General features: G+C 45.6%; 3 protein-coding genes across 3 annotated transcripts; 1 reads left to right on the plus strand and 2 right to left on the minus strand.

Annotated features, from left to right (window-relative positions):
* Window positions 1-276: 276 nt before the first annotated feature.
* F5891DRAFT_1175269 (uncharacterized protein) lies at window positions 277-1976 on the plus strand (the record flags this gene model as incomplete). The annotated part of the gene is made up of 5 exons (XM_041365708.1): window positions 277-472; window positions 526-864; window positions 912-1738; window positions 1812-1846; window positions 1876-1976. Exons 1-5 carry the CDS (start codon window positions 302-304, stop codon window positions 1974-1976), a joined length of 1473 nt encoding a protein of 490 aa, XP_041221961.1. The 5' UTR covers window positions 277-301.
* Window positions 1977-8631: 6655 nt separating this feature from the next.
* Window positions 8632-11475, minus strand: F5891DRAFT_1130326 (uncharacterized protein; the record flags this gene model as incomplete). The annotated part of the gene is made up of 8 exons (XM_041364509.1): window positions 8632-8755; window positions 8808-8953; window positions 9013-9141; window positions 9202-9328; window positions 9393-9586; window positions 9633-9741; window positions 9789-9932; window positions 11462-11475. The coding sequence occupies 8 exons, from the start codon at window positions 11473-11475 to the stop codon at window positions 8632-8634; spliced, it is 987 nt and encodes a 328-aa protein (XP_041221962.1).
* Window positions 11476-12622: 1147 nt separating this feature from the next.
* On the minus strand, window positions 12623-13171 carry F5891DRAFT_1193188 (uncharacterized protein; the record flags this gene model as incomplete). Its single annotated transcript, XM_041367694.1, has 3 exons — window positions 12623-12735; window positions 12782-13049; window positions 13097-13171. 3 exons carry the CDS (start codon window positions 13169-13171, stop codon window positions 12623-12625), a joined length of 456 nt encoding a protein of 151 aa, XP_041221963.1.
* Between the last annotated feature and the right edge of the window lie 3495 nt (window positions 13172-16666).

Here is a 16666-nt window from a genome sequence, read left to right on the forward strand (position 1 = left end):
TGTGCTGAGAACAATGTCTCACCTCCGGCGTGTTGTAAACCGTTGATCCTGACTGGATACAAATTGAGTCACCAAGTTCACCAGGATCGGACAACGTCAGTCACTCCGAGTCCAGTTTGGTTACTGACCACACATTCTCCGACAGTTGCAGTCCGTGTGGGATAGCAAGTCATCCTTACGAACCACCTGTTAAGATAACGTGTGTATTGGTGGCCTTAAATAACAGGTGCAAGAGCCATCTGAAGCTCATCCATCTTCTCACTCATACTTATTATCATTCTCAAAATCCTCCAAACAGACGATGTCTCTCCCCGAGAACACGACCGTGCTTATTGTTGGTGCAGGCCCCGCAGGTCTCACAACTGCTCTTTCTCTCATCCACTACGGGTGCCATGACTTCGTTATCGTGGATGCCGTAGGCGAAGGACTGAATGCATCGAGGGCGATCACCATACACTGTGCAACCGTCGAGGTAAGCTACCTGTGCGTTCGTAAAGAGGCCCACTGATGTTCTTGTGATCTTAGGCTTTAGCCAGTATTGATGCAGCAGATGGCTTACTGTCTCGAGCCATCAAGGGAAAGAGCATCAGAATCACATCTCGTACTTTGCAGATCTTTGACGCCACATTTGACCCTCTAAAGAAACATTCCGTCCACCCTTACGCGCTCTATATCCCTCAAAATGTCACCGAGTTTGTACTTGGGCAGAAGTTGCAGAGCCTTGGTGTTCAGGTGCAGCGTCCGCACAGGGTAGTAGGAATGAAACAGAATGAGAAGGACTCTCGCATCACTGATGTGTCCTTTGAGGACGGTCAAGTTATCAGGGCTAGATATATTATCGGGGCAGATGGCGCCCGCTCAATCGTGAGACATCTACTTAGCTTAGTAGAATGTCTGACGATCATTTCCAGATCCGTACCGTCGCTGGTATCGGGTTCTCTGACCCAGAAGGCCCAGACCTAACCAATAACCTATTGGCTCAGATGGTCTCTGCAGATGTCACATTCGAGCCTGAACCTGTCGGTCCATTCACCCTGGAGGGCCACCTCAACGCCACAGTTTTTTCAGGCAATATATTTTTTCTTGCACCGTTTGGCAACCACTTCAACACCGAACTGACACGAGATGGAAAGCCCACTACGAAATCCATCTTTCGTGTAGCTTGTGCCATACCTGCAAAGAACGGAGAGCCCCCCCATACTCCACCGAAAGAGTACATCCAGAACTTAATTGACTCATACGGGCCAGCGTGTATAACATCGGATCCGTCTCTTAACCCGAGACCTGTCAAAGTCGACCAGCTGGTCTGGTCGACACGTTTCAGAACCCATTCTGCCATCGCAGACCGTACCTTCACGCGTCTCGGAGCCGCCATTTTTCTAGTCGGCGACGCAGCCCATATACATTCACCTGCGGGCGGGCAGGGCATGAACCTGGCCATCAGGGACGCGATCTTCCTCGCAGAGGCTGTCACGAAACACATTCAAGCGTCTGCAGAGGATCCCGATGTGGATGATACCATTTTGCAGGAATTTGCGGAGGCGCGTCATGCACGAGCGCTAGAAATCATCGGCTTTACCAAGACGCTTTTGAAACTCGCAAGTCTTACGTATGATTCATATGCTTGGTGGATGCCGTTCAGTTGGGCGTCCATCCGCGATTTAGTGCTAAGAATATTGGGGGGATATGATTTCGTGCAGTCGAAGGTTGCATGGGGTCTGAGTGGGCTTGGGAGACGGTAATCGTAGATTATTGGATGGTTTGGTTAGCGTGTTTTGTATACCATATCTTATTTCTGTTTTCAAACATAGAATATATGTAAAAGTATCAAATATTCCAGAGTGGTGTACGTTACTGGCTGCAGTCATTGGACAGACTTGAATGTGCTCTTGATCAAGGGGAGGGAGGGAGGGAGGAAGGGAGGGAGAGGTGGCAGACTACAGGCTGATTCTCATGAAGACAGCGAGCGCAATTGATACTGGAGCACGCACTATAAATTATTCTTAGAAGATGAAGTAATATATGTGTAGACATGTACGGTACGATACGTGGCACCCCAATTACCCTCATGTGTGGGTTTCATCTTCGCAAGCCTAATTGTTAATTAACATTCTGCTCGATGAGCATGACGGCTTTTGCAGAGCGAGGCTTGATAGAACATTTAAAGGGCTTCGGATGGCCGGAATTGCGACTATCTACCAGTGCCGGACGTGATAAGATATGTAGCATACACGATTGTGCCGGATGAAAGACGACAAATCGTTTCCCGCAAATTTGCCGGTCTAGACAGTGTTTGTAACATTGCATCCTGGGTCTGGTTTGCGTACATCTGCATTGGTGGCAGAAAGTCTTGACAACTTCAGGCTCGCCATCGTCCCTTAGCGTGGTTTGAGCTGGAGGAAGAGGTGTATGGGACCTTGAACAATGTCGTTTGAGTTGGAAATACAGTAGTAGAAGCCAAACTCGAAGCTTTCGACAGCGTAAACGACCCACCAGATCCAGAGCCTGCACTCAGACTTCATGATATGAGCGTCATGGGACAGAAACTTGCTTCTATTGATCGGATAAATCAAGTGGCTGCATAGTCCCCAATCTCTAAGAGCAGGAGACATACCAATCGATTGGTGGGAGCTGGACATTACGATGGAAGCCGGGCATCGCGTCATCCGACCCGGAGATCAGCTGGACAACAGGGAGGTTAAGGCCGGGGGGGGTGGACTATTGAAGCCATTTCTGCTCCACCTGCACAACCTGGAACGCGTCCAAACTCTGACTTACAGATTTGCCGATCAGGCACCTGTGCGGTGGGTTCGAGGTTACGAAATCTGGCTCGTCTGCAGTGATCCTAGCTTAGGGATTATTTAGTTGACCAGGGAATTTTATTTCAAGCAAGAGAACAGGAATGCGGCAAAATTGATGGCAAGACCGATGATAAAAGTCATGAAGAGAATTGCCCTCATAAAGGAGACTGGGATCTTTGAATGCTCTAGGAGTCCATACATTGGATGCGTCAAATACTGAGAATCTCGGACCAGCATCGTGTACACACCGTAGTAGTCTTTTCAAGAAGTTGTATCAGTCTAAACTGTCGAGCTCCATTTAGTCCAACATGATCGATCGAAAGATGCTATCAGCTGTTGGTCAATTGCGTGAAAAATAGTACCAATCAGAAAAGGCAAACAAAGTTGAGTTGGAGCAAGGATTACTTCTGATCTTGAACTTCTTCACAAAGTCCAAATCACATACTATGCAGGACCATTCGAAAGTGTTACGCAATGATAGGGCATATCCGAATGACCTGGACCACTACTATAGATATTAGGTACTGTCTGGACTCGGACTGGTCTAGATTCCACGTGCACCAAGTTGGGAGACTTTGTGTTGAATTCGTTGACTGGCCAGCTGGAACATTCAGGGAATGCAGAATGCAAATATAATGGGAAGTCTATAGATGATGTCACTGCGTGTTGTCCAAAAATTCCGACGGCTTAGAAATGGCTTAGAATCTGGGGGTACCTAAGGTTTCAGCCACGTCGAAGCCATCAAATATCAACCAACTTCTACGATGTCGGAAATTTGACCCTTTAAATTACCACCGGTGTCAACAATGGCTTGGACTTAGAGCCACTCTCACCTGCGTACTATCTACGTTTTAGCTGCATCCACCTGGACTCAGTTGTACATAGCCAGCTCCAGCTGACGTATGTATATTTTAAATAGTCGGCGGCTCGGTGAGTCAAATGCATAAGTTGTTTAGGATAACTTGTTAAGTCGATTTAAACGACGAAATTCACCCAGCCAAGGTAAACGTCGTAAATTAGGTCCCAGTACCAGAACCTCGCGTAGTTTGAGCGATCGCTGACTAAGCACTTCCTTTCATGATGGTTCGATTTCGTCGCCGCTTCCAAAGAACAATATCAACATCAATATTGGTCCCCGACTCCACTTTAGTGGAAGAGGGTTCTGTTGCGTCAAAATGCCTAGCTTCCTGCAAACGCACCAGGGTATTTTTGAATTTTGAATTTTTATATTTGGCCATCTACGCTTACAAAACGGAAGGCGCAGTCATGTGATCAAGAAAACGTGGCACTTTTTCCTCGAGTGATGATGTCACTCAAGGAAAAAGTGCCATGTGGCTTGTGTCAGGTGACGATCGAACACTCGTGTAGGAATAAACTGTGGGAATACTTTGAGAGTAGGTTGAAGCGATCATTTTTCTTGGTGACTTCTTTATCTTGGCTCAAACTGTATACATTGTTGTCTTACAAATATCTGCGAATCATATCTTGTCTCAGTGTCTTCAAGTGGAGTCCGGGATTGGCGCTCGCGCCGCTATGATATGGTCCCATACCATCTGCTAGTTTCTGACTCTGTCATGCTTAGGCTTGGTTGCACAGTTAGCAGCAGCACATGCTCAGGAATGCTGCAGCTGAATTCAATAAGGCCGACTTAAGCCCTCCCATTGTGTGAATGTGGGAACTGAATATTGTAATTGTGTGTCATATAGATGAATTTACCTTCCAGCTAACTAGTAGATGCAGCAGCCCACAGCCTGAAATTTACACATTTACACATTTACCAAGTTTACCGCCTTTACCTGTGAGTCCTGCACTTAGCTCTCACTTAGCTCACCCAAATCTTCACTTAGCTGCACTTAGCTCGCGGAACAGCCTCTGCTGCCACCTTATTCACCACCTGTTCAGCAACAGCAGTTGAACCTTGCTACACGGTCCCTTCATCATGACCCTCTGATTGAACAGGTGTGCGCTCCTCAGGCAAGTTAATCCATGGAGGTGACTACAATGCAGTACATTTTTTTTTGCATACAACTACTGGCGGCTCTGAAATCATATCTAGGGAGGACTTTTGGGGTGCGGCAGTCAGGTCAGCCATGCGTTACTTGCAAATGATCCTCAGTGACTTGCTGATGCGAGTCATGACACCAGTGGCACCTGCACAGCTTCCAGGCATGCTCAAGAATGCAACAAATGTTGAACAGAAGGCGCATCTACTAGGGGTGATCAATGACATCTGGTGAGACAAAAACCTAAGTGCAGGGCACGAAACCTGAACTAACATTCATCATAGTACAGGGCACGAAACCTGAACTAACGTTCATCGTCGTACAGGGTGCAAAACCTGAACTAACGTTCATCGTCATACAGGGTGCAAAACCTGAACTAACGTTCATCGTCGTACAGGGCACAAAACCTGAACTACATCAGGTAATTGACCCGAAAATGATAAATTCTTAGATAGCTTTACCTGTTCTAAAAACTACATAGTATCTATCAGAATTGTACTCCACGTGAGAAAGCTTTATATACCCGGACTTACTTGGATAGAACCCGCCAAATACACAATCATGGCAGTCTAGTTGCCTGCCATCACCGAGATGGTGTAATATTGCCACACCCACCAGCCGTGGGAAAGTTGTCGAGAGTGACAAATATCGCCTAGTTGAGGGTTAGTGTCAAAACACTACAATTCTGCTCTACCGTGATAATCATACACAAGCATTGACTGTTTTTGCGCCTTTCACAGTCTCTGGACAGATTTCAGCATCTGATAAAGATTTATATGGCCGGATTGTGTTGGATCGCATCACCTACAGCCCAAGGGCGCCAGCGCTGTATCAAGTCGTGTCAGTGTGATTAACTTATGCAGGCCGAGCTTGACATTGCAGCTTTGACAAGTACTCTATTGACGTTGACATTAGGCATGCGGTTACAACACTGGCCTGTGTTTCCCAAGTTCACAAGAGCTTCATCGACACTGACATTAGGTATGGGGTTATGATGCTAGCCTGTGTTGCCCAAGTTCACAAGAGCTCCATCGACGCTGACATTAGGTATGGGGTTACGACGCTAGCCTGTGTTGCCCAAGTTCACAAGAGCTCAATCAACGCCGACATTAGGTACACGGTTACGACGCTAGCCTGTGTTGCTCAAGTTCACAAGAGCTCCATCGACGCTGACATTAGGTATGGGGTTACGACGCTAGTCTGTGTTGTCCAAGTTCACAAGAGCTCAATCAACGCCGACATTAGGTACGCGGTTACGACGCTAGCCTGTGTTGCTCAAGTTCACAAGAGCTCCATCGACGCTGACATTAGGTACGCGGTTACGACGCTAGCCTGTGCTGCCCAAGTTCACAAGAGCTCCATCGACGCTGACATTAGGTACGCGGTTACGACGCTAGCCTGTGTTGCCTAAGTTTACAAGAGCTCCATCGATGCTGACATTAGGTACGCGGTTATGACACTAGTCTGTGTTGCCCAAGTTCACAAGAGCTCCATCGACGTTGACATTAGGTATGGGGTTACGATGCTAGCCTGTGTTGCCTAAGTCTACAAGAACTTCATTGACTCTGACATTAGGTATGTGGTTACGCGGCTAGGTTGCATTTCCCGAGCCTACAAGAGCTTAATTGACGCTAGCATAAGTTGTGCGGTCGCAATGCTAGCTTATGTTGCCCAAGTCCGCGAAGTATGCAATACGAGCGACGAGCGCTAATACACTACAATTCTGCCCATCCTCGATAAGATATGGGTCACCGCTGTCATGCATGGTATGTGATTCATACCATGTCAGATATATATAGAGAGTGATTGTTGCTCAAGTTCACAAGAGCTCCATCGACGCTGACATTAGGTACGCGGTTACGACGCTAGCCTGTGCTGCCCAAGTTCACAAGAGCTCCATCGACGCTGACATTAGGTACGCGGTTACGACGCTAGCCTGTGTTGCCTAAGTTTACAAGAGCTCCATCGATGCTGACATTAGGTACGCGGTTATGACACTAGTCTGTGTTGCCCAAGTTCACAAGAGCTCCATCGACGTTGACATTAGGTATGGGGTTACGATGCTAGCCTGTGTTGCCTAAGTCTACAAGAACTTCATTGACTCTGACATTAGGTATGTGGTTACGCGGCTAGGTTGCATTTCCCGAGCCTACAAGAGCTTAATTGACGCTAGCATAAGTTGTGCGGTCGCAATGCTAGCTTATGTTGCCCAAGTCCGCGAAGTATGCAATACGAGCGACGAGCGCTAATACACTACAATTCTGCCCATCCTCGATAAGATATGGGTCACCGCTGTCATGCATGGTATGTGATTCATACCATGTCAGATATATATAGAGAGTGATAAGGAAGATATGAGAGACTGTCTGGCCCTTTGTCACTAAGTTACCTCTCTATTTTTCCTTTATTTCATTGTCTTGTATTTTATTTCTCACTTTACAGGCTTATTTTACCTTGTATTTGTATCAAGCATGTGACCTTCTGTTTATTTCTCATTGTTTATTTTTATTTGGCTTCTTTCAGCCACCAAGTTTTGTATCTCTATTTATTTCTGACTGTTTATTTGTATTTGGCTTCTTTCAGCCACCAGCTTTTATTTGTCATCACATCATGTGACTGGGAAATATTCTGGTTTGTAACATTATTTAAGCTGACTCAACATGTTTAGTCATGATTGGCCATGCTTTGTAACAACATTTAACATGACTCAACATGTTTAGTCATGGTTTGTCATGGTTTCTAATTTCTTTGTAAGATTACACTGTATTTGTAATGTACTTAGTAATAAGCTGATTCATCACCTGGTTTGTAAGCCACATTCTTACCAATCCATCTGATTAATCATGCTTAGTAAGGGGGTTCCCAAAAGGTATAAAAGGACCCCATTTTCACCCATGAAATACAATCCTCCCACTTGACTCTTATCTCAAACTGTGTGAGACCACTAAGACTTAAAGTGCAGGCCAATATAAGTGCCTTGAGGTAATCTAAGATATCATTATCTATTCTAAAGTTATATACTACCTTACAGGGGTCGACTATATAACTTTCATTATCGTTATTCTACTCTAGGTTATATACTACCTTACAGGGGTTGACTATATAACCATTGAACAGCTCTCATTCTAAGCTTTACGTGTATTCATAAGACTCTCCCTTTCAACAGAAAGTGAGACACATCTAAGGACGACAAAGTTGAAACAGACTTTCATAGGTTGAAACACGACCTACTAGGCTGAAACAAACCTAACGAATTTATCCAGAACACAGAACATTCCACAACAACTTCATATAAGACTACACAAGAAGAGGACAACAAACTAAATCCTCCCAAGAACTCACCACGTTACCTCCCACGAAGTAGAAAAGTCGGAGACCGTGGACTTAAGGACTGGCAAGAAGTCTTCACCATGTATAATTGTGTTGTCATTATACACAACTTTCATATAAGACCCTTAAGTAACAAGACACCGCGTGTATAGTTAGTGAGTTATTTTATCATCCACAAACTGTTCCCAGATGCTAGAGTCGGCTAAAGGTTTCAAATGCCAGACTGTTTTCGGAACAGGTTACATTGAGCCCAAGTTCGCATAAAGACGACAGCGCGGTACCTTCCATTACCTTGTCATTTTGATAATTTAATTATGGGGCGGAATGTTGACCGCAGGTCTTGCCTTGCAGGACCTGCTTGCATGGACCAATACAATAAAGGGGAACATATTGCCATAATCAAATTTTTACCACTAGAATATAGCGCTACAAGTCAAGAAAAGCCAAGCTGATATTAAATAGGATAATCTACTACAAAGAAGATACTTGAACAAGGGCTACGTAGAAACCATGGGCAGATTCAAAGTTTGTTTCAATGCAAGACATTTTTGTCGGATCTTCGATAGTGCACTGTTGGCGGTGATGTTGCGCTTGGCAGCCGAAGAAGCGGGGAAGACTTGGCTGGGTACGTGACAATGTGTGAGGCTCGGTGACATGAAGAATGAGGACATACCAATTCCACCACATCAGCAGTTCATCAACTTCCTTCGACTCGTCGGGGTCTTCCAAGAGGTCAAGGAGACTATGATAAAATGTCTCCGAGTCTGTCGTCGTGTCGGCTCTTGAAAACACTGAAGAAGAGGTTAGAGCGAATCGGACCTACAATCAATGTCAACTTGAAAATCATCTACATATCAAAAGTATGGTGCTCGACGAACCTGGGTTGCAACATAAGCAATGGATGCGATGGTGGCAGAGTTCATGCCATGAAGACGAGCGTTTCCGGATCGCGTAGCTTTCGGTTCCCTGTCAACCGAACTCAGAGACGTGAAAATGTGCTTGTAAGCCTGGCAGAATACAACGCGATGAATGAATTAAGTAAAAAGAGACACGACACCTACACATACAAGCAAGCGACTCTGAAGGAGACCACACCACAGATCTTCAGCATCGTAAATGTGATGCGCGTACAAAAAAACAGGCCATTGATCTCCGCAGACCAACAGTTCTCCGCTTCGAAGGTGTTCTTTGGTCCTGTGTCCAAAAAATGAGGAAAAAAACTTGTCAGGACTACAGATGCCAACAAACCGAGACTTACTGTGAGTTGTTCCAGTCTAATCCGGCGGGACAAAGCAGGGAGCCTGTAAGTTCATGATTAAATCCGCGATCGATCTTGGAATTTCTGTGCAGAGGAGGTTGGATTGCCTCTCCTTTCGGAGCGATCCAATCTAATACTGCAGACTTCAACATTTTCGTGTCGTCGCCTCTTGCGCCTGCGGCTCCCTTACCTATCTAAGAATTGTTAGTAAGATGTCCGATCATAGAGGGAATGATGTACCAGCTCTCCGACATGGAGGATTTCCTCCTCAGAACCATTTGTCAATCGTTCCAATAGGCCGGGATAAGAATCTAAGAGCTGCTCGAAGACACGATGTTCTCGTCGCTCTCTGCCAAAGGTGTCAATTAGCGAGCGAGAAGAAAGATATTTTTTTACTCAGCGGAAAAGTCCTCTAGTGAAGTATTTTCCATTTGTTCTAGTCTTAAGATGCCATTGGTGAGTAGGGAAGGGTAGTTACACAGCGCAAACACCGTTCGACCAAAATGTCGTCCATGGGAGACAAGCAGATCTGATGAGGAGCTGTGGTGACAAGATGAGTCGACAAAAACCTGTGACAGCATTGGAACAGCTCACGCTTTTTTTCGGGGGGCCATTTGGAGGGCCGACGAGCCACGTTTGCTCGGAATTCCGGAAGTGGTGCCCTCGGCAGTCATGAGAGCTGGAAAGCGTAGTCCAAACTTGGCAGACGAAATGAAGCTTTTATCATGAGCGTATGTGGTATAAATGGGAAGGCTGTTGGCGGTATGGCCATGGTTGAGTGGCGGCCAAGTCTCTTGGCTGTTGGGGGAGTGGCCATGGTTGAGTGGCGGCCAAGTCTCTTGGCACATGGCGGCCCAGAATGGGCTAGTATATCGACTGGCGACCGGGATATCCGGCCCATGCGTTCCGTCTAATTAAATTACAATATATGTAAGGATGGAGGATTTCAGAACAAAACACGCACTACAGAATATATACGTCCGCCGAATATGTCACAGCAGGTGTGTCAGGCATTCAAATTGCAAGAAAATACTGGTAGCATTAACTTGAATTTACGGTAAATTCAGAAGCTGCTGACTTCCCTTGCGGCGCTGACTTGAACACCTATACTTAGAATCGAGTTATCGTGCAACGCACATCAAAGCAGCGAGAAACTCACAAGTCACGATGTACTAAAGTTCGTCAATGGCGTCATTGTTCATTCCAAAAGCTCATTATAAAATAGCGAGGTGGATGTTGGTGATAACCATCCATTAACGGGGGACAACAAAGCTCCCCTTCTGCTAGTAGAGACCTGTGAAACAGGGGAGGTGGAGTCAGTAGCCGGGCTCAAAGAACAACTGAAACTTGCAGAAACAGGCTGTGCAAGACTTGAGGAAATGTACCAAACGTACAGGCTTCGTTGGTTGGAAGAAATTTATCGAACAAAGGTGCTGGAAGATACGCACCACAGGGAATTGATACTTGCCCTCCCTATCAGATTCCGTGGAACGCTCCTTCTCCAGCTCAAAGTATGTCTGACGTGTCCTCCATTTAGTAACAAGCTGACTGCCTTGCTCAGGCGAAGATGAAGGCGAAGATGAGTAAATAGAAGAATATGGGGCCCAGAGAAAATGGAGATGATTAGTCCATGGTGTGGAATTCAAACTTTTCAGACAGACCTGTACAATTAGTATCGATTTTCAGCCTCGTTTTCGACACATAGAATGTCGAGCGGCGCACTGATGCTAAGTTCTTCAACCATAGAGCTGATTCTACGAAGATTTACACTTTGTGAACTGATGTCAGGCGTGGTAATCTTGACACCCCTAGTCTGCACGGGGTGACAGACCGCCGACTAGCACAGGCATTAGCATTAGTTACAAAGAGGTTGTGTATATCGTCTCAGTCGATCAAAGTTTGAACAAATGAATCGTTGGAGTCAAGAATGCGCTCGCAATAAAGAACATTTTCATCCTAAGGACGATCCTACATCAGCCAAAAGCTAGCAGGTTGCAGAAGAAGACATACCACTGCAACTATTAGCTCTGTTGGCGGCCCTGATCAATCCTTGCTTGTCCACTGATTACTTTTCCGACAGCATCGTAGAAAGAGGCATCCACTAAGTTCAATGTGATCAATGAATCGCCTCTGTAAACAGTACTAAGTCTCACCCCTAGAGAAATATGCGCAAGCTCCTGGTATACATGAAGGGCAGGATGGTCTTTATAATGGGGGTCGTAAGGCAATCCATGGCTCTTGTTGTCGATGAACAGATATTCTCTCGATCTGATGCGCATGACACATGCTTTTTTGTTCGAGGACGGAGGGAGATCAAGGAGTGTATTTAGTCATGCCCTAGATGCGGCATGAGCATTCCCATACTTGCGAGTACTGACACATCAAGCAACAGGCGCATACCTTGATTCTCGTGAAGTTGAAGTTGCTTTTGCCAGATAGATCTGCACCCTCTCCTAAAACGAGATGAATTGAACACCTCTCCTGTTTGGTCCTTCATCCTTGCTTCTTGCAGGGAGTTCACGAAGTGTACTATGGTGTAGTCGTTGTGATGGGTGTGTACTCGTCCGATAGATTTGTCGAATTCTTCCTCAGTCTTTAGAACTACGACTTCTGTCTTGTCGTTTTCAGGGATATCCATGCGCCGTGATGGGTGGCTTCGCCGAGCGGTGCCGTGATCCTTGTGGTGGCCACCTGATATTACTTGATGAAAGATTGGTATATCAGCTGACAGACAAGAAAAATGTGTTAGGTTTGGGACTCCACCATGACGTCCGAATGAAGGCGAGAACATACCGGTGTCAGTGAAACTAATAACCCAGAAGACTAATCGATAGAAATCAGAGCAGTAGACTGACATGTACAAATAGCCAACTCAGAGTCACTATTTGAATAGTCAATCAATAGTGATCTGAAGCGGCATCAGTTCATTATGGCTCGCAGTCAGCCAGCTGAGCCCATGACAAACTGCTTCCACGGCTCCAGGGCGTCGGGAACAGATTTTACCTTGTCAATTTGTCCAGCACGTGATGAGTGTATACACAAGCGACTGCAACTTCAAGATACAAATCCGCGCTCGTGAAGCATGACACTCGCCGTTTCTGACTGGAGGCCTGGTACAATTGTAGAACATAGTACAACTACTAGCAATGGTTCATATGATGATTTAATAAATATCTAGATGAAGAATGAAATCACTGAATAGTAACGACCGATATTTCATGAATCATTACTCAAAATTCAAAGTCGTCAAAGTCGTCTGTCACATCATCACGGTCCTCGTCGTAGAAACACAATTCGTCTGGTCGAGGCGGTAGAAGAAATATACTGGGAGAAGACGAAGCACCTGCAGAGGCATAAGCAAGTGAAGAAAACATGACTAGAGAGCCCACTAGTGTTGTCTGAGAAGTCGAATTCACGGGCATTTTGGATGGCCACTGTATAGAGCTCTATCTCAGCTTTGGCGCGGCGCATCTTGGCCTGTAAGATAAGCACCTCCAATCCGATGTTGCGCTGATAGATGTAGTTGCCGCCAACGGTGACAAAACGTGCCATCAGTCCTGCCTGATAAGCTTGTTCTGTGCAAAATGCATCGTAGAACGCTTCTTGAATGTCAACAGTGACCCACATGTTCAACAGGGGCAATGAGGGTCCGATGCACTTCAGAGAGAGTGAGAACAGCTGAGGATATTTTTGGAAGCACTGACACTCAAAATGACAGATGTGCGTTTGGCTTCATGCATAGTAGCGAGTTCAGGTATTGGCGGGGCAGTTCCGTTCATGAATAAGCAGTTTTCCATTGAAGGTTCAACATCCCGGAGGGGATAGGCATGTCGTCTCTTCAACCATGCTTCACATTTCTCTCATGTAGCTGCTGAACAACTCCAGGTTCTGCGGTCTACAGGATGACCTGAAGTTGCTGAAGAACATCTGGCTTCCCGCTTAACTGGACACGTAGAATGATGGACTGCTTTATAGCAAGTGTTTAGACTACTGATTCATGCACCAAGTTGAAGAAGCTCACGCGACCAGTACTGCTGCAAGTATTCGAGGGCTTGGCTATACAAAGACACCTCCATTTGTCCTCATTTCCTCCTCTCCTCCATGAGAAGATGTTCTACCATGACATGTCTCTTTTTCTTGAATCGACTATCACTGCAAATGATGTAGTGTTGTCGTAACATCGAGTCCTGTTTCGCTTCTATAATGCGCTCCCCGACGATTTCCCAAAGATCACTAGGGTAGACGCAATCTTTGAGCAAAAACGATAAAACCTTTAATTCAGGTTGAAGCTGGATTGAAAGACTTTAGGATGTGGAAACAAACGTGAATTCATGTACAGGCCTTGTCAATGGCTACAAGTTCTATGTAGGCATCGAGTAATTCAATGCCTAGTGAGTTCGAGATTTGTATAATGTTTATACGAGAAGCTGAATCGTCGAACAGCTGTGAAGGTGAAACACAAATTGACATTGGGGATACGCTAACGCTACTGTATCTTTGTGTTCACATTATAATATTACGTGTGATGACGTCTATTTGTAGCGGAGACTGAACTGGTGAGTGGCCATCAAAACGTGATCTGTAGATTCTATACACAGAACTTCCTACTATAGGAACATATGATTGAAAGTTGACTGGCCATCAAAATGTAGATCATAGTATAGCGATTCAGAACGGATGAATGAAATTTGACTGGCCGTCAAATATGATCTGGCGCATGAGTTCCCAGTACAGCGACCCATAGAGGAAAGATATTTACCAAAAGCCTTGCATAGTCTTGAAGCCCCAATAGCCGTACTGCACGGAAGCAGCGAGGTCACCGCGACATTTCGGGAAACGGTTAGAGCCGTGCACTGCTGGGAAGATTTAATTTCACTCGGCTGAATTTTGTATTCCTTACGTGTGGAGCTAGGCACATGTTCTTCTTGTGTCTGCGAAGGGCCAAAGCCTCAGCCGTGGGGTTGTTATCCACAGGAGGCTCTACCTGCTAAGCCTGGTAAGATAGTCCCTCACTGTATAAGGAGAGGGTGAAATCTTGTCACCCTTCTTTTAAACTGGAGCGAAGTGAGCACATCTATCCGAAGGAGTCGAGCTTTGTACAGTTCCGTTGCATCGGTGAGCCTGAACCACGTGCTTTCCATGGACCTTTATTGTCCGGGAAGGCGTTCCATATGGGAAGAATGCAACTCATCAGGCTTTCGTGTCGATGTCTGGCCCTGGAGTGTGTCATTCTGCTGTTAGATAAGGTTTGGATCGCGTGAAGTAGCACATACCTTGTCTTTAAGACAAGCATGCGAAAAATAGTACTCGCCTCCAATATCATTGCAAAGAGCACTGTCAACCAAAGAAGACTCGCTCATATGGAACCATGGATGATACAAATGAGGGTGTATAGGACACCCTCCGTACGACACTCAGAAGTGCGCCTTGTATGTCATGTTTCAATTTAACGCACAACTTCAACATAAGAAAAATAAAAAAGCTACCTAGATCAAAATGACCTCCGAGTGCCATCACTGAGTGTAAGTATTCTGGTAGGAAGATGTTGGAATCGGATTCAGATAGAGCCGAGAGAACAGAGGCGTACACAGGATCGAAAACTCAGCCAGAAGGAAAGGCAATCCGAAGTCCTGAAAAAAGCTATTGTGCGAAACAAGTACTGGGAGGGACTGCTCATCGGCAACTTGAAGTATCAAATTGAGTGGCGAAGTCAGGCTGGTCGAAATTCAAGTTGAAGCACGGAGTTTAAATTTTAGCAAATGCCGGTGTGCCGGCGGTACTCATCGTATCGTGTATCACGAGAGCCCTTTTGACGAAACAAAACCAGCAAATTCTCGAAGCTTTTGCACAATTTATTTTGCAAGTGTATAACATCTTGAATCCTTTCAGCTCAAATGTATGATATATGATATTATTACTTTAATATGAGGTCCATGACCGTCATCTGAGTGATTTTTATACATAATACCGCAAACGCGCCGGAGAACGGAACATGCGGAAGTTTCCGGCACGCGTCCAGCCACCTTTCTCCTTCGCTTGTTGCCTTTGACCACGAGCTCGAACTTATTCTCATTCCAGGCACTCTACTCACCACCCCTCCTTTTTTAATAATCTGTTTCATGAACAAAACATTTAGCTTTTATCGCGATTATGTACACGCACATATCATGGCGCAAATAAATTTATCAATAAAGCTATAGCGAGTGCTACACCTTTTCTCTGTTCAAGTCTAACACGGTCGAATTCGTGATTAGTTGTCCTGCTCATCCTGTGCCACGTTCAGTTGAACCCAACCCGCCTAAGGTTAGTTATGTCGACGGACGGCACCCTTCAGCACAGACGAAGCTGGAATGATAGCACCTCAAGCAAGGGACCCGGATTAGCATTGATCCTACGCTGATTTCAGCTCGTGAGGTTTTGTCACTTCTCGTCGTTTAGCTAACTGATCGCAGCAGAGGCTGAAAGAATCGCTTGAATCTAGGGGATCCGAACTGGGATCTCTTCAGAAAAAAACCCGTGCCCTCACAACGATGTTTTCCCTTTGGACGTCAAATCCACCAGTCAGCATAGCAATGACCTTGCAAGGTGAAGACTAACATTTTAAGAGGGTAGACATCTCAGAACAAACTTCAGCATTCACAGGTGTCAGGCAGAGATCACAGAGAATAAGCTGTTGCCTCCGTCGTTACACTTCTTGGCGAAGTCGAGTGGCTTTTTAACCTCCATGGCATAGTTATTGACTCTAAACCCAGTAAATGCAGGCCACTGTCACGCTGATTTTCCGTATCTCAAGGAACATTCTCTAGTCTTCTTCGTGTATGACTCCAACGGAGGTAATATCTTTATGGCTGACACTCCGGCGCAGTGTGGTATCAAGACATTCCTGGACTCTGATGTTGAGATTTGTCCACGAGTCTTTCATCCCTTCTTTGAAGGAGCTTACTACTACTATTGGAAGTAACAAAGTGAGGGTGACTCGTCTAATGCATGTTTAAAATCAAATTCTGATTTTTCGTCCGCTTTAGTTTGTGTTGCTGGGTGATTAATCTCCATGCTTGCCTGGTCTGTGCTTTTCCGATCAAGTCATCGATGACCTTCTTTGGCCGTTTTTCCTTCAAGACTCTGATCCTAGGTTCATTATAAACGATGTAAACCCTTTGGTCAGACATATTGGCACTCTCCAGGCTGTATGTAACTACAATGATCGTCTTTGTCGCTTTTGCACACCTCCAGAACAGATATGGTGGTTCATCACTGGCCTTACTCCGACTCGC

The sequence above is a fragment of the Suillus fuscotomentosus genome (genome assembly GCF_016647785.1).
Source record: "Suillus fuscotomentosus strain FC203 chromosome Unknown F5891scaffold_56, whole genome shotgun sequence".
Lineage (NCBI taxonomy): Eukaryota > Fungi > Basidiomycota > Agaricomycetes > Boletales > Suillaceae > Suillus > Suillus fuscotomentosus.